Raw genomic sequence first — 27,720 nt, forward strand, 5'->3', positions numbered from 1 at the left:
ATGAATGAATTATATACCCTGTACGAAGATATTGGGGAAAACGATCAAGTTTTAATTTCGGGAAAATTAAGAAATATACTTGATCACTTTCAAAACAAAAATAAATATTATGTCTCCGAGTTTGTTGTTGTAAGTAGAACAAGGTTTTTTAAATCTATTAGCAACTATGGGGAATTCTTGTTGTTGCAATCATCTTCCAGAGTAATAAACAATTATGAACATATTTTACGACTTTTACATAAAGCGAAAGTGTATTTAGAACTTGCCAGATGCTTAAAATTTAGTGGATGTAATATAAATAAAAACAAAAAATGCGAAGAGGATATTTTAAAATATATTAATTATTTAGAATCTAAGAAAAAGAAACATTATTACCATATTTATGGAACGCTAATAAAATTTATTATTACATCTCTTAAAAAAAGTGATAGTTCTGTAGAAAATAAATCAGACATTGTTGAATTGGAAAAACATGTTAATTTGGATATTTCTGAAAAAAATAGTAGTAAAAACGATGATCAAGCTCATGATTTTACCATAAAGGAAGCACATAAATTGAAAGATAATGAGGATTCATGGGATAAAAATTATATTGATGAAAAAAGTATCATTGAGCCCTTTGATGAGCTGGAAGAATATGGAGATTATCTGTACAATGTGTTGAATCAAATGGATAGCATATCATGGGAAGGTAAAAAATATGAAGAATATCTAAAAATGATTAGTTTAAATGATTCAATCATTAATTATGAAAACGAAAAAGCAAAAAATTCAGAAAAATCTAGTTTCACGAACATTCCAAAGGCCACAAACAATATTATTTTGTTACCAAAATATTTAGAAAATGTAAGAAATTCTATATATAATCATCAGAATAAATCAACAATGGAAGTGAAATCTATGATTGAGCATGCAATGAGTGATCATATGAAAGCTCCCTTGTTTAAAACGGGAAAAATAATGAGCGAAATGCTCCCCTCTCCAGATTATGAAAAGTATTGGTCCATTACAAAATCTTTTTTTTCAAGTAAATTGGATGATACTTCCATACTGCAAGACATGGTATTCAAAATTTTTAACTTAAATAAAAATCAATCAAGTGCTAATGCATCTCCGTCAAATATATATAGTGTTAACTATAATGATATTTTTAAAATTATATTAAAAGGAATATATCCAATTAAAAATGAAAATGAGGAAATATATATATTTCTGAGACAGATATTGAATAAGACAAAAAAAAAATTTTCCCACATGTTCAATAAAGAATTAGCAGATGCACAATTCAATCCAAATGATAAGTTGAATTATACTTTCCTTCCATTGCACATGTACAATAATTCTAGTGACATCTGTAGAGAAATATTAAAATATGCCATTTGTAATAAGGACTTAGTACTTACACTTAAAATAGTCGACACCATCTTATCAATAGCAATATACGAGAACTCTTTAAAAGATTTGGTTCATTTCTTAAACACATTGGCAGAGTATATAATTATACCCTACTTAAGATGGGAAATAAGATCATGTTGCAAAAAGGTTTGTGATGATAGAGATATTATCAGTTGCAACAAATCTGAGGACAAAAATGATTATAACGAATTAAATGTTGAAAATAGTAACAATGAATTTTGTACAAATTACATAAATTTTAACAAATTAATGTGCAAAATTCCTTTGCATGAATATGAATCATTGAAACTTTTAGAATTATTTTCATTTCAATATCCTATGTTTTTAAAAATAAATAATAATCCCCAAAGGTGCCTAAAGGATATCCCGAAACCTTGTGAATATTCAAGTAACATGTTACCTACATATGGATCATACATATTTCAAATGGTCGTTTCTTTTGAAATTGATAATTCCATAAAGGTATTAGATGAACTTGGATCAAAATGTAAAATAATGTTTCAGCTAGTGGAAGACGACGAAAATGAAGAAAACAATACAAATGATATTTCAGATGAAAATATAAGCAAAAATAAGGAATTCAACTTTTTAGAAATTAATTTTCAACATAATCATATGTTCACGAAATTGATTAAGGGTTCTGTTTCAGAATCTTTCATGAAGGTAAAGGATGTTACTGAAAGAGAAACAAATGATAAATCAACTAAGATATCTAATGTAGACAATAGCGAACTTAACACAAATCAGCATAATTCTACGATCAGCAGCGAAATCATGAATCATGAAAAAATTAAGAACAAGGAGAAAAATGCGAATAAACTTATAAATGTTTATGATATAACAAACATGAACACAATTGTATTTGATGTATTGATTGATCAAGGATGCTACATGAATGATGGTAATACTCATGATTTTCAAAATGATCATGGTAAAATAATCATCTATTCAAATGGAAGACATCTATTATCCACTAGTATAAAAAAAAATTCTGCGCTGGACAATATCACATTATTAAATAATAACATAAAACTGAAAGTATACACATCGCGTACATGTATTTTTGAATTCCCAAAAGAGTGCTCCTGGTCATCGGCATTTGTCGACGAATTAGTAAATAGAAAATTAATTCCAGATATAAATAGAAATTTTCTCCTCAGAAATCCACTTAATATAATTGAACTTTATAACAAGATATCAATTGCGTTAAATCGCTATATGTACCGTTTTTGTGATTGGATTGATGACGATTATAAGAAAATAATTGAAAAGGAAACATCATATACATTGTATAACAGCATAGATATTTATACTTTTGAATCGTTGATTAAATATATAGAAAATAATAATAAAATTTTGAAAAAATTGTCTACTCTAACCAAAAGGTGCATAACTGGAAAAACACTTAGTCCGATTGATGACAAGAATAGAAAAGAGATTTATGTGGAACATAATGTAAATCAATCTAATAATTGTGTCACAAAATATCAAGAATATATTTACGAATGGAACATGATATCGGATTCTCAAATATGTACATTAAGCATTTTAAAACTATATTTAAAGGAAAACATGGACATACAAAATAGTAGAATAGAAAATAATGAAAATTTCTATTCCTTATCTGAAAGATTGATAATATCATTTTTGAAAATAATTAAACTAAAGACTCCGTTTATAAGAATGGACGGTTATTACGTAAGCAAGAATCACCAAATGGAAGAACTAGACCTGAATGGAAGTTTATGGTTACTAAGGAGAAATGTGTTTCAAACACTTCTAGAGGCCGATAAAATTATTATAAGCAATATTTTCATGAGAATTCACATCGATACCATTTTAAATTTACTTAAAATTTTTTCGGATAATAATACACTTGATTCGCAAATGATATTGAAATTATTAAAATCTCTGGAACATAAAGGAATTTTAGAAATAATGATGAAACGCATGTTATGTTCACCATATCAAAGTTGCTCTGAAGGTTTTTATAAAAAGGCTGACCTACACTCAACTGGCAACGATGTAAATTCACAGAGTATGAATACATATACATTTTCCTCAGCGTCCTCGAATTCTACTATTTATAACATAAGCGTCGACAATTTAAATGAGATTAGTACAAACAATAATAGAGAAGAAAGAAGAAAGAAACGAAAATATTATGAAGAAAATAAACATGAAATAGAAAGATATGAAAAAAGAAAAAAAAATATAAAGTCTAGAATAATAGATACTACACATTTTGGTATTTTTGTGGAAGAATTAATTTCCCTCATAAATCATCAAACAAATAATGCAATTAGCATGCCTTCTGTTCAACACAATGAGGAAAATGATTTTTTAATGGAAAATAAATCATGCGATATTATTCATAAATTATGCACCTTTTATGAAGATGAATGGAGAAATGAGGATTGCATAAATTATAATTACCTAGACTTTTGTATAAAAGCACTTAATCAAATGAAACATAAAAATAATCAAGTAAGCAGTGCGGGTGAGGTGGCATCTATTTTTTTGAGAGGTATTGTATTGATGCTTACAACCTATATATTAACTATAGCAACGGAATATGAAACTACAAAATCGTTTTTATATCAACCCGTTATTCCGTTTTACAACACATATGATGAAATGTCCAGAAGAAGATCTGATGATAAAAAACAGAGTATTATTAAACAGTTAAAAAATGCAAATTCTTTAAAATCAGAAGTAGAACAAGTGGAAGACTATGGGGATAATGAAAAATCTAGCCATCAGGACTCCCGGCCAAACGGTTCCAGCATATCGCCCACCTTAAAAAATGATTTCTTTGATAACTTCAGTAATGATATGGAGGATATAAGCAGCTGTAACAGTAAGCGCTCCAGTTATTATTTCCACAATTCTTCATTAGACACAGAAAATAAACTTTTTCTAATGTATGAAAAGTATGGAAAAAAAAAAAAGTCATGGATACCCCTAGTTACTAGTAAAAACCAAGGTTTTATTGATGATTCAGTATCCCATTCTGATGATTCTGGTTCATACATATATATGAATAAAAACGAATTGTCAGATTTCATTCAAACTAGTTTAGAAAGTATAAATGATGAAAACACGGAAGCAACTATAAACCAGAAAAAACTTATCGAATCACAAAATAGCAAGACTATGTATACCCATTTGCATGAATATTATTACAATTCGGATGAATCTGAAGAGTTTTACATTAGAAAGAATTTAGAGGATTTTTATGAAAAAAATAAAGTTTCAAGCAATTTTAAAACGCATTTGAATGGCATAATGTATAAATTTTCCAAAAAAAAAAAATACATTAAAAATGGAAAGAAACTTAAAAATTTAAAAAAAAGGATAATGAAATATAAAAATGATTCGAAAAAATTGAATTTTATTTTTTTATTTTTGGAAGAAATATTAAAAATAATGTTAGGTGTAGGTCTCCGTGTTTTATCCAGTATTTCCTATCATTATCTGTATGAAAAAAATGGCATATATAAATTTATTTACATATTTGGATCGAATGTTGCGGGAAATGACGTCAATGAAGAAACATCATTTCTTGAATTATGTGAAAATATGATAAAACCGAAAAGTTTAACATTGTTGCAAGCATGTAATTTTATCATAAGTGGAATAATACCGTGTTTAGGATATGTTACCAATCTTTTTGTTGATAAGAAGAGCAATCGATATTCCTACATAAAAGAGTTGAAAAATTATTTATCGTTAAAAATGGCTTTAAACATATGGCCTATGTTTCTAAAAATAACTTTACAAGGGTTATTGACATCTAGACACTTGTCTTTCGAAATGTCAGTTCACAAGGATACTTTGTATCCTATCTCCGAGTGCTGTCTAAGTATTACGAGTTTAGCAACACACTTTTTAACATTCTTTACCATCATGTCAGATAATTTGAGCAAATATGAAATATATGTAAATATGAGAAAAAGCCTTAAAAACTCGAACCCTTATCCTATACCGTTGATTTTAATTAATGCTGCAAAATATATCCGTATTTCATCAAAGAGGAATAAATATTATGACTTTGAAAGGGCCATAAGAACTATTTTATTACAGCTTACAGATTGTTCCATTTGTGATTATGAAAATTACCTTTTCAATCACTACATAATTCCGCAGAGCATTTCTAGCTTTTTATCTGCAACGAAATCTATAAAAGAAGAAGAAGAAATAATTAATGAAGGATCACACAATAGTATATTCATAAATAATTGTAACAATGAAATGAATACAAGTGAAATTCAATCATTGGAAAAATCAGATGATAAAACATATAAATTCTTTCATGAATCGAAGGAGGGTATTTGTCCAAATAACTTTCAAAAGGAAACGCTAAAATACAGAAAAAAATCAATGAGAGAATCAACAGCAAGTAAAAATATTAACATGTTTAGGAAAACAAATATTGAATTTTTAAAGAAGCTAATGAATAATGACGTAGAAGCTGTTAAAGATTTAGGATCGTTTTATAAAGTGTTTCACAAGAATTTTGAAAGAGTTCAAATAGGACTTGTCGCTGTATTTTTGCACCTGATTGGATATAATCATAACATAAAAAGAAATATTGAATATGATTCTCAGAATATGTGTAGTAATGAAAAAAAGGGATGTTCAAATATTAATGAAGCCTTAGAAATTAAGAAAATATCAATAGCATGTAATTTATCTAGGCAAGGTGTAATTGATCTAATCTCGAAAAGTCAAATAGAGCATCAAAAAAAAAGTATGGATTGTGAATTTTCATCAAAATCGAAAAATAGTGATGATAAAAAGAATGATAAAAGTATGGAGTTCCTAGAATCATACAACAGAGCAGCTGATGAGGTGGATACAAAATATGATCTAAATAATCATTCGAAATATATTCAATATGGAAAACAAGGGAGTATTAATTCTACATGTAGTGAGGCGCAAAATGATTTCCCAGTTGGTGTGGATATAAAAGAAAATGGACAACAACAATTGTCTGAAGCTGATCAAGAAGGTTTTATTTCTGGCAATCTAAGCAATGAGGAATTAAATTATCTAAACGATGTTTTCCCTAATGCGGAAAAGTGTAGTAATATAAGTAGTGAATTAACCACATTGGATTTAATAAAAAAAAAAAGAGAAAAACAAATTGATAAAATATTAAAAAAATGTGAATGGATTATGAATACATATCCACATGGTTTATGTCCGATAGTTATAAAAGATAATTTTTCTCAAGAATGGGATGAACATTTTGTGTTTATGAGAAGAAATTCGTATGATATACCTATTACAGCTAGGAAAATATATGCAGATCGCAGTGACTGCTACTTAGTACAAGAAGCTGCTACAATGCCAACATTTTCAATCTCGTTAAAAACGAATGTTTCTTCCTTAAGTTATTTTGACCATGTACTTAGACACCCAAATAAAACAGATGAAAAACTGGAATGCATGCAATTTAGCACAGAAAACATTTTTGGTAAAGGGAGTACGAAGAATTTGTGCCTTTTAAAAAGGTTATTAAAAACATATAAAAAAAGAATTATTTTGAAGGAGACAAATAATGGAGAAAATGAAAAAGAACAAAATAAATACATATGTAATAGGAGAACGAGGAATTTTTCTAACAGTTGCCTAAGTTGTGATAGTGGAAATCTTCTCAATGATGAATCGAATTTTTACATGAATTATAACTTTCCTGAGAAAAATACTGGTAACTCGAATAATACAGGTATAATAAAATACAATAGTAATAATAAGAATAATATAAATTATTCACGACGTGGATTATGGTTAAATGGTCTCTTAACTAAAAATAACAGTTTTCAAAATGGATATGACCTTGTTGCACCATCAGAAGAATTGAACTCTAGCATTGTAAATTCTAAATCAGATTTCAATTTTTTTTCTCCAAAATCTTTTGATGAAAATGATTTTATAAATAAAAGTATTAACAACATCAGCAAATATGATAACAGTATTAGTTACATTACAAAATACACCAACTCTATGTTGGATTATGATGAAAATATATCCGATTATAATTTGTCCGAAATGAATAATAAATTTCGTGGGATTATAAAATCGCAAAATACATGTTCTGTAAATAAGTATGGCTTTATATGTGCATATGATGAAATGAAGAACGAAGAAGAACCACACACAAAAAAAGGTTTTCCATCGTTTGACTATTTTAAAAATCATATTTCATCAGTTCATGCTAATGATACAGACACAGGCATAAATGTAAGCATACTGGAACAGAGTGTTGAATCTAAGGATTTATTACAGTTAAAAGAAATACTAAATTTTTTAATTAACGACACGGAATTAGAAACTGTTTTAAATCTCATAAGAATAGAACAACTAACTACCCTATGTAGATATTTAATTAGTAGGAGCTTAAAATCAATGCTTTGTGCAGGAATCTTAGGGGGAATTAAAAATCCAATAATAAATGTAAGCAACAATAATAATGTTTGCCCAAATAAGAGATCAAAGAAGGGATATAACTCCAATTCGGATGATATTAAAAAAAAGAAAAAGAGTAACTGTAATGACAAAGTAATGGATAGAAACCATCTCTCTAACAGTGCAAATTATAATAAGATGGATAATAGTAACATTGGAAAAGACAATGTAATTGGTAATGATAGAAATAGCCAAGTCATGTCAGACGGAAAGCATCGTTATACAGAATCACATATACAAAACGGAAATGGAAAAGATAAAGGGATTTCGTTTTATAAAAAAAACAGATATATCGCTCTATGTTATAATAACAAATCAAACCTTTCCGTTGATCAAGGGATATATAAAAAATTTGAATTAAACAAAAAGTATAGTAAAGATGATATAAGAAAAAAAGGTATATTTGAGCAATGGAGACAAAAATCTTCCAAAGGTATGCAGTGGCCTGCTATATTAGATTTGCTTGTTCCATCTACTAGTAGAGTTATATATAATGAAGAAAATAAAATAATTTCCGATGTTGAAGCATCTTTATTTTCTGTGCAGAATCATGGATGGATGCTTTTGAAATTATTGCATATTATAACTATAAAATTTCGGAATATTTCTCCTTTGAAAAATATTATTACCCAGATGAATGAAAATAGTAAGAATAGCAATTTCCAAGGCAACAGAAAGAACGATAATTTGAAAAATCAGTTTTCATATCATTATTGGTTTACACAACCGATGGATCATGCTATTTCATTTACCCTAACCGATATTACCAAAAGTATATGCACATGGTATTTGAGATACAATCGTAAAATATTAATGAATTCATCTAGTTTTTCACAAATTATAAAAAATTCAATGAACACACTATGGATTGAAAGTGTGTTACGATTAATAGCTTTACAAATATGTTTAAGAGTAAAACCTTTGGATGATAGTAGATATGTAGTCCCTTTCTTGTATCATATGCTAACAATTTGCCAACCATTACTTCGAGAAGTTCATATAAATAGTGACAATTTGAAGAAAAAACATTTAGTAGGAAACAAAAGGTCAATTTCTATGGACCCAAATAATTCTCATTTCGATGTCATTTGTTCTCATTGTCACAAATCCATAATAGCATCTTCTAAAAATGTAAATCCCAAAATATTTTCTATTGGAAGAAATATAAAAAATATTAGAAAAGTCAATTCCAGTGAAATAACCTACAGCAAGAGAGCTTGCAATACTAGTGAAGAAACTCAAAACCTTTTTGGTGTAAAGGGATATATACATTCTGAACACATACAAGAAAAAAATAAAAGAATAAAACAAAGGATATTACTAGTGGAAAATTATAATTCTTCAGAACATGAAGTAATGCTTGACAATGTAATTACAGGTATCGTTATTTATCACGAAGCTGTTAAAGACAATACATCAATAAATAAAAAAATGCTTTTACAAAATTTAAAAGGTTTTAAAAAAAAAAAAGAGTATACACATGAAAATAAATATTGGGCATTATGCACACAGGAGTACAACGACGCACCCAAATATAGTCTACCTTTAAGGAATTTGAATAAATCTGTAAAACATACGAACGTAAATATTTTCCAAAATACGCATAAATCTATGGAATCGTGTTATTGGTTTATTAGTGGCGATCCTGTTTATAATATATACGGAAATGCTAAAGGTGTATCAGATGTACAGTTAGAAATATGCGTGAATAAAAATTATGATACATCTGTGAGGTCGTTCCTTAAAAAGAACAATTTTGAATTGGAGCTTTCTTTTAACACAGATGTGAATGATGTGGCAAATATATGGGTTAAAAGGAAATCAATCATTATAAATAAGGAGTTAATTGAGTACTCTGACCCATTTACAACTAGTTCCATAGCCAATTCATCAAGAAAGGAAATGTTATCTGAAAAAAAAAATGATGTAAAAAAAGATAAAAATAGCAAAAAAGAGAATCATGATATTGAATTGAATAACGCAATGGGTGAAATTCGATTTCAGAATTACCAAAACCAACAGTACACTTCAGAAAACAATTCCCAGTGCAAAAAGATTTTCTCTGATTACGACACTTCAAATGACAAAAATGAGTGCTCGCAGAGAGGTGTACACTCTGATAACTGTAGAGCCATTAACAACATAAATTCTGATAATAATGATAATTTGAATTATAAAAAACTGAAATTAATAAGCTGGAATTTGATAACAACGATTTTATGGGGAATATTAGTATCCGGTGAAAATGCTGAAAGTGAGAGCTCGGATCAAGTCGTTACTGAAAGTAGCACCAAATATATTAGGAATAATGTGAGTAATAACATACAGGAATATATAAATGATGAATACAATTACAAACACAATTACAATGATTATAAGTCTCAATTTCATTCACTTCAAAGAAAGAATCTCATAGAATCCGTGTTAAAAATGATTATGTCTGCTTTGATAAAACTATGCAACATTGTGAAATTATACAATTACTTGACCAAAAATCAAACAGGTTCTCTTTATATTACTATTAATAATACGAAAATAACTAAAAAACATGTGAAAGATTGTGAAAAAATGATTATCGATTTTATGCATGCATTGATAAAGTGTGTTCAGAATTCTCCAACAGGGGCGGTGATACTTCTTAAGTGCTTCTTATTCGGTCAGGATAATCCCACATATCGCTTTAAAAAATTATGTAAGCTTAATATAAATGGCAATTTTTATAGATTAATAACGGAATGTATTAAAAAAGCCCCAAATAACGCGGATGACATCACCTGTTTTTTCCATAATTATTTTGCTAAAACAATTATAAATAGTAATAGCATGGATCAAGAGAATTATACAAAAAATTATGCTAGAAAGATTAAAAATGATACGGTTGTTTCACGAATAGATAAAATGGACAACGCAACCGATAATAATGCAGCTCCATATTCTAAGGGAAATGTTAATAATGGTGGCTATAGAAGACCTGAAGAAACCAATATGAAGATATCTAATTTTTTCTTTAAAAATTATGATACCAATGTTAAGAAAAATTACAAACAGAGCAAAATACATGGATATTTTCTTCTAAGATGCTTACCACCAATAAAGATGTTTCCAAATCAGTTAATTATACAAGAAATTAATAAGTTTTTTGATAATGAAATTAGCTTTAAAAGTGAAAATAATGATTCTAAATCTAAAAAATGTGAAGATAAAAAAGGACCAAGTAGTATTAACGAAACGTGTCAAAATGATGAATTGTCAATAAGTTCAAGCTCGAAGGAGCATATTTCTTCTAATTACCAAATGGACATAAATACAGGAAATAATGAAGGAAATTCTCAATGTAATAGCATTAATGATATATTGGGATTATTACCAAGGATATCATATGGGAATCATCCTTTTGACGAATTACCACAATCTGAATTTTTCATGTCAAGTAGACCCTCAGAAGATTTTGAAGCGAATATGGAAAACAGAACATTGAGAGTATTACGTGGTTTAAACTTAGGCGGCGTTGTTTTATGCCTAGCTCCACTCACATTCCCGGCTTTAAATATTGGACCAAATGAAGTACATGATATAATTAATTTTCGAATTCAAACAAGAGGGCGTTTTGGAGTGACAGTTGCACCAGCAGAATGTGTTTTATCCAATGTATCTGAAGTATTTGATAGAAATGATGTTGTTGGATTTCGAACAAGTATGTGTCCTCCATTTAGACATGATGTATTTGCAGCGAATGTACAATACGAGTTAGGAGATTTATTAAGTGTAAAATTTAATGTAGAGGATCAGCAGAATCAAAAATGCTTGAGAACAGAACTAATGGTTTCAGGTGTTAGCATTGGATCCGTTCTTGAAGTTTTATTTGAAGCGGATTCACAAGTAGAATTTGAAAGGAGAATGAATTTAATATTTATTTTTCAAGATCCTATGACAATTGTATATGAGGGTCCATCTTTTACTATGGAATATGTAGACCCAAGCACCAAAAAATCTAGAAACATTGGAAACAATATAGAGAACTCGGATGAAGAATATTTAAATGAATTCTATGCAATTGATGGATGTAACAAGAAAAATATAAAAAAACAACTAAAAAAAATAAAACTAAAAAAAAAAGAGTTCTATGAATCAGTAAAGTTATATCAGGCCATTCTCGATTCGGACAATGAGATATTAAAAGATTTAAAACACGAAGTTATAATAAGAATGAATACAACATTGACTAATATAGCATCAAATTTGAGAATGTATTCAACAAATTATTCGGATCTAGAAATGGAAATGGGGCACCACACACATATTAGCAATTCTTATAAGTCGAATACACGAAAATTGACATTATTAAATACGCAGTCGCACGAGGAAATAAGAAATAATGCAACATTAAATATTGGTAAGAATAAATTATTGCTAGATAAGAGAAATAAGAAAAATATACATAAGAAAATGCACAATTCTATTTTTGTTAATACACATAAAAATAATTTACCAGAATATAATTTTAAAAGAATATATGATAAAAAAGAAGGTTTTACATATTCAGATCAGAGCATGCTTAACATAATCCATTGCAAGGGGGGCATGAACAAACCAGGTAATGAACATAACGATGTGAATTCAAATGAATTATGGAATAGTAAATCAGAAAATGGAAAATTATTTAATGAAATAAGTGATAAAACGGGTTGTATGAATCAAAATTCATCTATCCATGGAATTGTATATAAAAAGGCGAAGCCTGGTTTAGATATATATAAATCCATTAGAGAAGTTTTGTCCATAATATGTATATTGGGATTAAATGTAAATCCAGAGAAGAAAGAAAAAAATCAAGCTAAAAATCAGGATGATAAGAATTCCTCTATTGATGAACTACCATGGTTGTCAAGTTTATCAGAACTACAAAATTCAGTGGCATATAGTTTGGATAAAAAATGCATTGAATTGTTTTTTTGCAATTTAGTAGATATTATATGTAGTGATATTTTTCGTAATGCCATTTTTAATTTTGTAGCGAACAAACTACACAACAAGGAGGAAGGTATGTATAAGGAGAAACAAGATGTGAATGGATTAAAAAGTAGTAAAAAAGTTAAAAAAATATTTAGAAATATAAGAGAATTTGAATATAAACAAGTTTTAGAAGAAGAATCGAATACACACAGTCAGAAAAATATAAATAACAAAAATAGAGCTGCTAACACAAATACGTTAAATGAGAACAATTCAAATAAGAATGGTTGTACGAATAATAGTGTTTCCTCAGGCAATGCAAACAACAAAAATGACAATTATTTAATGAATTCAATTTTTATTGAGGAAAATGGATCATTAGAAGAGAAGGAAGGAAGTGAATTATATATAAATAATCCAGAATGTTTTATTAAGAAGGATAATGCAGAGGACGGAAGTTTAGAAAACAAAGGATTAAATTCAAAAATTATTTCCTTTGAAGATAAAATGAAAAAAAATTCTTTTTTAGAATCTAGTTTATGTTTAATTGGCACCAAGGCCATTATGTGTTGTTGTATTTTATTGAGAACATTGCTAGAAATGAACCCCGATGGATTTTATGAACCAGATGAAAATGTGTATGGATCCTTTAAAAAATTACTAAAATTTATTAAGGTTTTTTTCTTTTTAGATATAGGTATAAGTGACATTCTATCAGTATACTTTGCGAAAAAGAACTTTATGAACATAGAACATCTTTTTACCAAGTGTAAAAATGAGGGATCCACAAATATGTATACTTATTCTACCTCCTTTGTTGAATGTTTTGCAAATCAATCAGATAATGAAAAAAATAAATTGTCCCCTGATGATTCAAAAGAAGCCAATTTTACATCTTTTTACGAAAAGAATGAAAAAAACAATATTGATAAGGAAGGGGTAAAGAATGAAGAAGTAAACTTGCAGGAAATATTATCCATTTGTGGAGTACCATCAGATTTTTTCCATTATTTTAATATATCAACTCCAAAAATTAAGAATCAGCAAGTGATTACGCAAAATGATACGTTCGATTTATGGATTTACATTCTGAATCTTTTAATATGTTTTAATAGTCAAAATAGATATTCCTTATGTTTCCCACATTGTTTTAATCAGTTGAATAATGGTTGTGTAAAAAATTCCCTTTTCGATTTTGAATATTCAAATTCGTATTTTTCTAACAAAATAGTGCGTAAAACAGTAAAATTATTTGCAGGATGGTTACTAAAAAAAAATTTAATTGATATAAGTTGTGTTATGGCATCGTTACTACCAAAGTTGTTTATAGAACAGTTAAAAACAAGCTTAATAAAAATAAATGAAAATGTGAGAAATGAAGAAAAAATAAGTAATGTCTACAAAGACAGCCATGATTATACAGGGAACACCTTTCTTCCACGCAATAATACTGTCATGAAAGTAATAAACATGAAAAGAAATAAGAAAAGTAAAATATTTTATAATGAATCAAGTGACGATAAGATCAATAAAATGTTTAATAATGCTCCAAATGATAGATTATTCGATTCATTTGATGAGAAAGTAGAAAGAGAAAATAACAATCATGATTTCGATTACAACAATATGGATCAAAATAAGCATGAAATTTTATGGCATAATGATGATTATTATGATGGCAAGGATGAACATGACCAAGGTCATAAGGAGGAATGTTTAAATGCCAAAAAAGCACATTACAACAACATGAGAAGAAGTAAAAAAATAAATAATATATATCAGTTAATGGATTCTGGATTAAAGAATAGAGAAGAAATGTTAAATATATTTAGTATCATTTATCTTTTCCGAATATGCATTTACTATCTAAGTAGAAGCAAGGACATTAGAAAAGAGGATTACTGGCAAGAATTTCAGGGGCAAATTAGAAACTCTAAGGTAAAACAAAATGTATATAACCTACTTAATGAAAAAAGTTCCAAATGCTCCCTACTCTATGGATGGCAGAGAATATTCTATCAATGCGTAATTACTTGGGATGATAAAAAATTAGTGGATCAACTATTACATATAATTCAGTCTGAATTGTTATATCATTTAATAGGCTCTATTGCTCAAAGTAGATCACAAAATAGAGTAAAAGTGGAAATGTTTTATGCTATTTCACCTTCTGTTCATGTTGCACATTGGATGTTAGATACGTTTGTAAGACATCCTTTATGCCCATCAAAAATAAGAGCATGTTGCATTACTCCTATAACGGTTACTTCCCTATTTGGATTAATTATGAATGGAAACCGATTACCTATATTTATTGGCATAGATGCATGCAGATTAGTTTACTGGTCATGTGTAGTTTACATATTGCAAAATAGTAGGACTCATAAGAAATTTAAGAAATTACAAGACATAGATATGTTAAGACAGTTTAGTATTGAAATTGAAACCAAGGAATGTGATAATGATTTGAAAAATAATGAATATAATAATTATTTATCAAAAAAAAATGAAAGATACACTAGGATAAGGGAAAATTATAAAAGAGTGAAATGTAACTATCATGCATTTTTATGCTATCTCTTTCATTGTGTACATATTTGTGGATCTTCAATTTTTAGTCAAATTTTAAGTATGAATAATGAAAATACTTATAAAAATGGAAATAATAATATGAACAAGACGACAGATATTAACAATGACAATATTAGAAATAATAATGAGCATGTTAACAATATTATAGATAACTTAAACAATAATATTAACGATATTCTAAGTTGCATACAAAATTCTGCGAACAACAGAGTTGGAAATAACAATTTCCATGGAATTAGCAGTGTAAGTAATGAAACTATTTACAATTTAAATACAACAAATAGAGGTAGTGCAAACACGTCTTCAAACAATATTCAAAATAATACTATGCAAGAAAACACAGAAACCGTTAATTCTTGTAATAATGGCAACACTTCAGTAGATCCAAACCCATTATACATAAATACAACCGTGGCAAGTACCAAAAATGAGAAAAAATCATCACATAATTTCTCAAATTTTGATCTGTTTGAAAATAAAGAAAAAGGTACTTATAACCCCTTGAAAATTAATGCTTCATTACTTGTTCATTATTTCGCATGTGCTGCATATTACATTAAAAAGGTCGATATATATAATAACATGAATAATTACCAAGACAATGTCCATAATAACTTTAATCAATATTGCTTATATTTATACGTGGTTGATCATATATCAAAAATATATTCAAAAAATATAAGGCGAAATAATAGACAAATGGAATATTCGAACACTGATGAACTAAATAATAGTGGCGCTTCCAATTCGAATATATTGAAAAAGAACAAAAATGAGACATCACAAGATTTACATAATTGGGGAATTAAAAAAGGCATAAAAAATTATTCTTTACGTAACAAGGAAGACGAATTGAAAATAGATAATGAAATAATCAAAGGAGAAAAAAATAAGCATTTATCATTTACGGAAAATAAGAAAATTGTGAATTCTATGTGGAAAAAGAGTTTTTTTAATGACGCATTTGAGGGGCATTATCCAGAAATGTTCGTTGATAATGTTCTTCAGTTAAAAAAAAAGGTATCTGCAAATGTTATAATTGATATTGATGAAAAAATACACTATATTTGCTCGCCCAATGCAGATGTGGTTAAGCTAAAAATAAAGGATATAATTCCTATACCTAAACAAAGAACAAATCTTTTTTCATTAAGAAGTAAACATGCGCATGCAGATGCACGCAATGATGAGTTGCATAAATGTAATAGCTATGAGTGTAATAATAATCTAGAAAGAATAATACACTTACATAAAAAGGAACAAGAAGAACTCACGCATATTAGCCAAAAGGCAATTGAACACCCTGTTATAGTATTTAGTGCAGATAATAATTTCAAATACATTTTACAAGAAATAAAACATAGTAAGGTTCAGGAATTTTTGCATGTAAAATCGAAATCGTTAAGTACAAATCTAGATTTCGAAAGCATAGGAAAAGTTAATTTAGGTTCCCATATTGAATTAGTTGATCTAGCAAATATTCCGCATCCACTTATTTTAATTGGTGATTCAGAATTATACGCAGGATCACATAATTCTTCATTTACCATATCACTTTTTGTAGAAAATGATAATGGAAAAAATGTACATCCAAATTTCAATGATTTCCTAAATGTAGAAGTAGGATTGTTAAATGTTAGTACCAAGTATAACACAAATGATGACGAAATGGTTAACAATTTAGATGAACAATCAAATATTAACGAATTGAAAAAATATAGTAATTTTAAAATACCAATAAATGGTGTATTGTGTAAAAATAACAAGAATAAAAAATTACATAGACTAAGTGAAAATAACCTAGTTAATTATAGCGATAATTCAAAACATGATGAGGAAGAAGAAAAAATTTTGAAATATTCATCTTTCTTACCAAAATGTATGGAAAAAAAAGTATACTCAAAAAAAACAAATAAAAATGAATATAATTATGCTCTAAAAAATGAATTTACTCATCCAGATAAGACTAAACAAAGTGATAAAAATTATGTAGAATGCCGCACTAAGAACAAATTACTTAGTGCAAGTAATAACTATTCCATAAATAATTATGATAATGAAGATTCCAATTATGATAAATATTTCATCTCTGATTCTTATAATAATATTGATTATTCTAAGGCATTATCTGACATGAGCCCTTTGAATTCCAATGAAAATATTATACTTGATAATTATGCGTATAATAGAGAGAACAGTTCTATCACAATGAATATTGCAAATGGTACGGTTAATGCTATGGGATTATTTTCTGATAATTCGGTTGAAAAAATCAAGTCCTCATCGATAAATAAAATGTCAACTCCTATTAATATAACTGTGAAGATTGTTGGAAAGCAAATACTATGGTTCTATAATGATACGTTAATTATACGAAATGAGTTCAATGAGCCAATGAAAAATTTTATACCCCTCATCATGGTGTCACCTATTGTACAACATAAGAATTCAAATGAATTTTGTAAGAGTAATTCTAAGTGTTCAGTTCACATGAAATTTATTGATACTAACGAAAAAGTATTTGTATCACCTATAAATAGCTTTTATCTTAAATTCGAAAATATTCATAAAATGAAATATAGAAATAAATGTATAACAAATATGAATAAAAATTGGGAAAGCAGTTTATGGAACTATACATGTTTTGTCTTTTCAGATACCACAGCCATAAGTGGAACATCAAAAAAGGTAGTAAAAAAGAATAGAATGCCACTAATAATAGCACAGCCAGATAATGAGATTTTAATACAATATTATAACTCCAAGTATAATAATTTTTGTGGAAATGATATCTTCTTCAATACTTTTTTTTTAACGCCAAATATTCAAATTAAAAGTGAACCAATCAATTTTACCAACTTTATGTATTGTAAGAATGTCCAATGTGACAAATGGAAATTCTTATCTTTAGAAAATATTAGAAATGTAAGGAATGTATCAGTCATAAGTTACTACGGTTTTTTGAACTCAAATAAAAAATTCGAAATAAACAAAATCGATTTAGATGCAGGAAACAATTGTGAGCACAAGAGTGCAAAAGAAATTTCAACTATTCAGAATATATCTAACATACAGAAAACATACGCTAAAATATTAGAAACAAATACTAAGAAAGATATAGATAAAGATAATTCAAACATTTCATTGAAAGTGGATCTAAATTTACACAACCATTTAAATAGAATAAATAAGAATGAAGATTCAGGAATTAATACAAAAGGCAATTATGATATTATACATAATTTTTCCAATACAAATAAAAACAGAAATAACGAAAGAAATAAGAAAGGCTTAAATACGAACATAGGTTCGAAAGCAAATTTTTACAATTTAAAAGATGTAAATAGAACACACTATACTTCTTACTACAATGAATTGATACCTGAGAATAATAAGGGAATTTTTATTCATAGTAACTATATCAATGATTACTTTACGACAAATAATGATGGTGATTTACACATAAAATACAAACTTCATAATTTTCCCAAAATTAGAAAAGATTATTCATATAATGTGAAATATAGTTCAATACAAGAGATTAATGACACCTCCACCCATGGATGTACCAAATATATATATGATACGAAGAAACAAAGTATAAATGACACACATAGTAGTAAAAAATATATAAATAATAACAAATTATTATGCAAAGATAATCATTTAAATGATAACAATTATTCATTCATAAGTAATACCCATGATACAAGTATTAACATAAATGAAAACAAAACAATGAATAACTTGTATGCATCGAAGAAGAGCAACAACAATCAAATGAATAACCTTGAGAATTACCAGGATTACAAAGAAGATAATAATGATACCTTCAACAATTATTCTATGTATTACATAGGATGCAAAGAATTTAAACAATGTATCGATTCATATGAGTCTCTGTTTCCGGCTAAACATTTTATCTTCAATTGCATCGTAAAATTTGTTGAGTGTGATAACAGGAATGATGATTCTAATGAGGTCAATAATTACGTTGGTATTTTATGGGGTGTTTACCGTTGGTTATGGACCAGTAATGGAAAATTCATATGTCCTTTGAAACTTCCATTATGTGATTCAGAGCTTCCATCAGAGAAAATAGAAGAATGTGAAATAGAAGTAAATAAATTTAAGTCTAACGATAATTTATGTATAGAATTTGAACCATTGTATCAAAGCCTATTTTTTTATAAAAATGGAAAATATGAATTTGGTTTTAAATTTGACACATTCTACAATTATAGAAATTTTAGAAATATCATGCCATATGAAATAAATAAGGAAATAAAAATAGAAGATGTTAGAAATATATCTAAATTTTCTAAATCTAGTGGTATGAGTAATATAAATGTTAACGACTTCAGTGGTATGAAAAATGGAGACAACAAATATAGAAATGGTAACAATGATAAGGGTTCAGTCCAAAAGGACATGTATAAAATACAAAATGAAATAGACACAAAAGATTACAGTGACGAAATGTCTATTTCGCAGGTATATATGAATAACCAATTAAATTCATGCTATAGTGTTAAAGCGAATAATGCATGTGCACATGCGATTTCAAAAAACCACAAGTGTAGTAAAAGAATAGATGGCACAAATAATGTAAAAAACAAGGAAAAGAAAAAAAATAAGGATATAAATAATAGCCATAATGATATTGCTTATGATGATGTTGCAGAAAGTAACGAAAATAAAACGGTGAAGCGAATAAAAAACCATGTTAGCATGATAAAATTATACAACTCTTTGAAATTAAATGATTGTGATAATGTATCATCTATATTGAATTATAATCCTGATTTATTAGCAAAATCAGATGAAACGAAACAGGAAATAACGTTTGAACATTATGAAATAAATCAAGAAGATTATCCTTATGAATTATTATCATCAATGAAAAATATTATTTATGAAAAGGATTTAACTCCATTGATGCTAGCTTGTAGAATTGGATGTGAAGAATGTGTACGGAAAATAATAGATATAGGAAAAGTGAACCCTAATAAAGCTTGTCATAAAGCGGAGAAGGAAACCCCCTTAATGATTGCAGCACAATATGGACATAGCAGAATCGTATGCATGTTAATTTGTGTATATGGTGTGCAAATAAATAAAAAAGATTCTAAGGGGAATACAGCTTTGCACAAAGTGCTATTGAACCCTTGTAATGATGATGGCAGAAAAGATATCACACCAAAAATTGTTCAACTTTTATTAAAATTAGGGGCTGATATTAGTTTAGTAAACAAGAAAGGTATATCTGTGGAAAATTTAGTACAAAAAAATCTTATTAAAAATAAGAATGTAGAAAATATTTTAAAAATATGGATTAAATTATCATTAAAAAATAAGAAAGACAAAAAATGTTATATTAATAAGGATATTATACCTGGTTTACTTTCCAATTGTTCAATAGTTGCAGGATTTCCAATATGCATAAATAATTCAACTAATAATCTTTCTTCAGTGAAAATAAACTCATTTGTTGTAGGTGGAGAAGAATTAGTTAATATGAAACCTTACAAAAATGTTAAAAGTTATGAGGACAAATTGAATTTTGGGAATTATAACCTAAATTATAAGGAATATAAGATAAGAAGAACAGATGAGGAATATTACAGTTGTGATAACTCATCAAGATCAATGTCCATATCAAAATTTTGCCATGTAGATAACAAAATAAATGGAAATGATAATAAGCAATATTTATCAAAATGTAATAATTTTTCAAAAAATTCATCAGACATGGAAGAGGTGAAGGAAATTAATGATAAAATTTTGGAAAATATAAATTATGGCACACAAATAAATGATTTTTCACGGACGAGAGCAAAAATTATCGGAAAAGAAATTAACAATGATAATATAAAATTTGATGAACAAAAAATTAAAACAGATTCTACTAATGACAAAAATATGAATTCAATCAAGTATGAAGACGAAATAAATTCGTTACATGAGAAACTTGATAAGAAGGGAAATAGAAATATTAGCTGCAAGAACAATATCAATACCTCTATTGATAATGACAAAATATATTCACAAAAGGAAAATATGAGTGATATAAATATTTATGAAAATGATAACATTTTTCCATCGATAAAAGGGAATACAGTGGATTATAAATCTATTAGTGATGTGAAAAACATGAATGAAAATTATACACCTACTGAAGGAAAAGTAGAGGAAGGAAATAGCCAAAACGAGCAAGAAAATGATACCGATATCCCCCTATATGGATTAACAGAACAGAACAAATTATATAAGGGAAAAAATGATATATTCAACTATTTGATTGTGCATTTTCGCAACAGTCGTAAGTATGATGATAGGAATGTGAAATTTATGGAAGATGAAGAAGAAAAAGCGATGAAAAATTATTTCCTACAAAAGGAATCAAATAATAAGAATGAATTTCACTATGAGGATAATATTGTTACAAACGAAAATATAAAAAATAAATGTTTTGTATTTTCCAATTCGAGGAATAATATATTCAGTTACCAAGATTTACAGGGAAGTCTGATCGAATTTATTAACAAATCAGGTGTCTTTTCGAATATATTTAAGAATAATGGATATTTAGATGCAAAATGTATACCTAAGCTTGATGATCTGAAGAACTCATTAATTCAAATTAAGAATAAAGAAGATATCTTTAAGGCTTTTGACAATTTTTTAGAATTATTTGATTATCTATATATTGATGAAAGATTAAAACATTTCCTAAATATCGACCTAAGAAAGAACTTAGAAAACTGTCATAGGTTAATAGATTTAGGATATATTCTTTTAAAAGTAGATAGTTTTTCTAACATTTTTAATAGTTTCAGATTAAAATGGAATACTAGTACACATGATGAATGGAAAAAAAAATTATTAAAGGGACTTGGAATTTTCAATGAATTTTATGATATAAAATGGGTAACAGATTCTTACACAATTTATAGATATGAAGAAGACATGATAGAATCAGCATCCCTTATTGATAAAGTTATACAGAATGGAAACAATTTAATATTTAATAAAAGCATAATAAACATTAATGATGAGAAAAAAAAAAATTTTAAAAATATTATGTATCATTCACATTTGTTTAATGATATTTTTAAAAATATAGATAAGGAGAATTTAAATCGAGATGCTCTTCTATACGATTTCTGCTCTAACAAAAATATTTTAAAAGAACATTTATTGAATCAGCATAACAAAAGGATAATGAGCAATATTAATTCCCATGAAATTCATGAAAAATATAGGAATTTCCTGAGTGAATATATTATAAATGCTAGTTTGAATGTAAATGAAGACAATTATTCAGTACATGGCACAGTGGAGGATTCTAATGGAGGAAAGGAAAAGAAATCTAGAAAATATCACACATACGATAGATCAATGTACAAAATTAATTCCAAGCAGTATACACCACTATTTAAATCTTTGAATGAAAGGTATAACAACATGAATGATTCAAACAGTGTGGATAACAACTCAGAGTATGAGGATAATAGGGGCACAAATTCAAAGGGTAATAAATATGCGAATGAATTTATAAATACAGCCACGGATTTAAGTGAAAATCCAAATTGTAATAAAAATGGAAATTACGATATGAATGATATTCACTACTTGAACAATGATGATACTAGTAGAAGAGGAGAAAATGAGGAAGACGAAGAAAAAGGAGAAATGACACACCATGATGCTTTATGCAGAAATGTGTCAAATTGTTACAGAAATAGTAGTAGCAGCAGAAATGATTTCACACCATCTAGTCGGGAAGATTACAACACGGAACACAGTTTAACAAAACAAAGTTCTACTCCATCTATCAAATTAGACATTGGAGCAGATAATCACAATAATAGTAATACAAATTCATCATTTAATAGAAAAAAAAGTCATTTTCTAACTGGGAAACAGCTAAGGAATGCCTTCATCATGACTCAGGGGAGCTATGAAGAGGATGATACAAACAATAGTTATAATAATGATGGTTATAATAATGATGGTTATGATAATGATGGTCATCACAATGATGATTGTAATAATGATAGCTGTAATAATGATTGTTGTGATAATGGTTACAATAGTAGCAAAGGGCGTAGTAATAATAATGGACATAATACTAATAGTAGTAATTTGCATGCCATGCAACAACATTTTCCAGATAAAGGACTCAATACGCATGGTCGCAAGAATTATAAAAACATCCATGATGAAGAAGTGCAAAATATGATTCAATGCATGTGTAATAAAACCAAGCATGATGTTGTAAATTATAAGAACGAAAATATTCTTTGTAAAAAAATAAATGATAGATATGATAAGAAGGAAAAACGTTCTACTTTAAATAATACTTATAAGAAGTCGAAATGGAACACATTCCTTTTAACAGACAATTACAATAATAAATTTTTTTTGGATGGAAGTTTGTTACAAGATGGGTTTTATTATGATGAATATGAAGAAGTGGAAGATGAAGAACATGATTTAATGTGTGAATTAGAATTTATATCCAAGCCTCATGAAAATGATATAATAAGAGAAGAATGTAACAAGATGTGGCCCCACACACTTGATACATATATACTTCATATATATGACTTAATAAGTAGTTATATGGATTCGGCTGAAAAAATAAGTTTATTTGTTTATCATGCATTTGATGTGGAAAAAATAAAAAAAAAATTACCAAGTAAAACATCTCAATTGTGGAAAAGAATAAACATGTCTTTAGATGAATTTATTGAAGAAATAAAAAAAGTTCATAATTTTACTATGAAAATTGTATATCAAAGCAATTATAAAAAATATGGAATGCTTCCACCAAATTTTAAAAAATATTTTGTCCTTTCTGATGAATGTATAAAATATATGGCAAAAAATAAAATGGTTATGACTGTAGATTATTATAAAAACAATGTGTATGACAAAAATAAAAATTTATTTTTAAAAATCATACAAGATCGTATTACACTGTTGAATAAATTTAATACATACTTTGAAAATTGCCTACCAATTACAGCAGTATTATTTAACAAACCTGTTATTCATTTGGAGGAACATGGATTACGAACATTGGAATGCCCATTATGCTTTTTCATGAACTCTGATAAGCACTTACCATGGAATGTGATGAAAGAAAGAAAAAGAAATACTAAAAATGGAAATGCTTATTTACTATCTCATATCAAAATCAAAATAAATAAGAACGAAGGAAAGAAGATGTCTATTCTAGATGTGAAGAGTTCTAACCATGATAAAATCCTGAACGGCACGGCCAACTGTAGTGTGGAAAATGTCCATAATCATGCTAGCGAAAGTAGCAGTTTTAGTGATCTCTATGAAAATTCTAGAAGAAATGGTGAACATGGAGACGAGGAAGAGCTGAATAATTCGAGTTATTCCAAAGAAATCATGAACAACACAACTCCAAAACTGGAAAATGATGACAAAAGTAAATGGAGTAATATAGATAATTTTGACTTTGAGAAAAAAGAAAATAACGATTTGTTATCCCCCCAAAATAAGAATAATTACGTCATAGATGATGTGACATCATTGCACAGAAATGATCATAACTGTATCAACTGCATGGAGAACGATTCCAAGGGACGTAACAATAGCATAGGTAATGAATTCATGACTACCAATTCGGAAAATGTACAAAGTATAAATGAACATGATATATATATTTGTAGTGATAAAGAAAGCGAAAAAGAAAATCTATACGACAATAGCTCATTTGCACCCTGTGTAAGTCACTGTAAAAATAAATATGCCTCCAGTAAAATGGTTTTAGCAATGGGTTCATCGGACTTACCTATACAGTTATCCTCATATTTGTTTGTTAAAAAGGTGCTTAAACATGATGCTACCTTAAAATTATGGAAAGAATGTTTGAAAAATATTACTTCCTCAAGTACTGAAAAATCTAATTTAACATTACGAATTGATAGAGGTATGGCTGCAACAGCAAAAAGCATTGTTCATACTATGTGGTATCAAAGCACATATTCTTTACTAAATATTGATACAAATAAACTTAGAGGAAAACCAAGAGATAGACCATTTATGGTAGTATTTATAGGAGAAGGTGCAACTGATTTTGGAGGACCATTTCATGAATTCCTTTCATCTATTTCAAGAGAAGTTATGGGAAAACTGTCAGATTCTCCTGATAAAAGTCTACCAATATTTCCTTTATGTATCCCTTGTCCAAATTATACTCAAGCAATGGGAGGGCGACAAGATACAGTCATAATTAACCCCCAAAGTAGTTCTTACAATATAAATGAATCAGAATATGTTGGTGAATTAGGAATTATCGATAATTTAGAAAGTTTTAGATGGCAGATATTACACATATATAATTCCATACGACAGATAAAAAAAAAATTAGATAAGTCACAAAAAAATATGTGTCAAAAGGACTTCAACATCAAAGAAGAAAATAATTTCCTAGGTGAAGACGAAAGAGGTGACGAGGAAGATCTTATGTATGCAGAAAATTATTTGGAAAATAATAAGTATTCAAATGAAAAATTTCAAAAGGAAGGCAATGAAAACCATTTTAAGATTATTAATAGTGAGAGAAATGCTAAAAATTGTAGCATAAGTTCAAATGAAAAAGTGGAACAAGTTGCCCAATCAGACAATGAGAAAAATGAAAAGAGTGAAGATAAAGCTGTAGATTACGATTGCATCAGTTTTATGGATAGTTATGGTGCAAATACTAACAATATTGATAATGGTAGCCGAAAGGATAATAATAATGACAACAACAGAATCAGAAGCAGCATCAGTAGCAACAACAGCAGCAGTAACAACAACAACAATAACAACAGCACGATGAATGATAAATTACGAAATAAGAAAATATATTCAATAAATGGATACGAGAATGTGAAAGAAGATACGATGAACAAAGACAAAATATACATATTCGGCAGTAAAAAATCTGTTACATTTGAAAAAATACAGGAGGATAATAAAATGAATTTACATTTAGATAATAAAGTTAACAAAAGCCATTCTTCATATGAAAGTTGTATGTATGACAGTGATGTACTTGAAATTATTAACAACACATCATTGAAAACGAGAAATGAGTTTCTAAATAGAGTACTAAAAAAGAAAAAAAGTAAAGAAAATGAAAGAATGGTACATAAAGAAATGGAGTACAAAAGTCTTAAATCTGACAATTTTAAGAAGAATAACAAAAAACATAATGATTTTAAAAAAAACAATATGAATATAAAATATGATGAAAAAACAACAAGAGCAATAGAATTAGCCATGTATGAATCATTAGGTAGAGTTATGGGCATGTGTATTTGTATAGCATCTGCCTTAAATATATGCTTTAACCCAATCATTTGGAAAAAAATATGTGGTGCACCATTAGAACTGCAAGATCTATGTGATTACGATTTTGTTGCTGTAGAAATGTTAAAAACCTTGAAAATGGTAAATTCTGAAAAGAACAATGGATGGAACATGGAATTAAAACAATCATTAGGAGATATTACATTCATAACAGAAGATTCTGGAGGGAATTCCATTGAATTGATAAGAAATGGAGCAAATGTACCAATCAATTTTGACAACTTAGAATTGTTTATCCGCTTAATGACCAAATGTAAAATGAATGAATCATCCAAAGGACTGAGATATTTATTAAAAGGTTTTAGTTCTGTAATACCTTTAGGTAGATTAAGACTACTGTACGAGTTTACAAGTGTTGAACATATGGTTTGCGGTGAAAGAGAAATTAACTTAGAAGTGCTAAAGGCTCACACTTGGTCAAACGATTTGAAAATAAAAGACAAGCTCTTTGCTGTATTGGAGGAATTTACTAATGAACAGTTACAATCATTCCTCAGATTTGTTTCAGGACGATCAAGATTACCAACAACTAAGAATGATTGGTACATGATTATTGATGTTGATAACCCGAATCATAACATTAGTCAAATAGACCAAAGATTGCCCACGGCTGTCACTTGTGGATTTCGTTTGTTATTACCCCAATACTCGAGCTTAGATATTCTGAAAGAGAGACTTTTATATGCTATTAAAAATTGTACTGCTATTGATTTAGATGCATATGTTGTCCACGACCAAATGCAGTTAATGTACGGAGAATAATTTTGTGACGACGCACGCTGTGATTCTTTGATGTGTTAAATGATGAAAATAAAAAAGAAGAAACATATGAACATGCATATGCACATATGTGTATTTTTTTTTTTTTTTTTTGTGCTTGTCTGACCA

At 28.0% G+C, this 27,720-nt stretch overlaps 1 protein-coding gene across 1 annotated transcript; it reads left to right on the forward strand.

The window, feature by feature from the left end:
• On the forward strand, nucleotides 1–27,594 carry PGO_112000 (hypothetical protein, conserved; the record flags this gene model as incomplete). Its single annotated transcript, XM_028688538.1, has 1 exon — nucleotides 1–27,594. The coding sequence occupies one exon, from the start codon at nucleotides 1–3 to the stop codon at nucleotides 27,592–27,594; it is 27,594 nt and encodes a 9,197-aa protein (XP_028544339.1).
• Between the last annotated feature and the right edge of the window lie 126 nt (nucleotides 27,595–27,720).

This window comes from Plasmodium gonderi (genome assembly GCF_002157705.1).
Source record: "Plasmodium gonderi DNA, contig: Chr11, whole genome shotgun sequence".
Lineage (NCBI taxonomy): Eukaryota > Apicomplexa > Aconoidasida > Haemosporida > Plasmodiidae > Plasmodium > Plasmodium gonderi.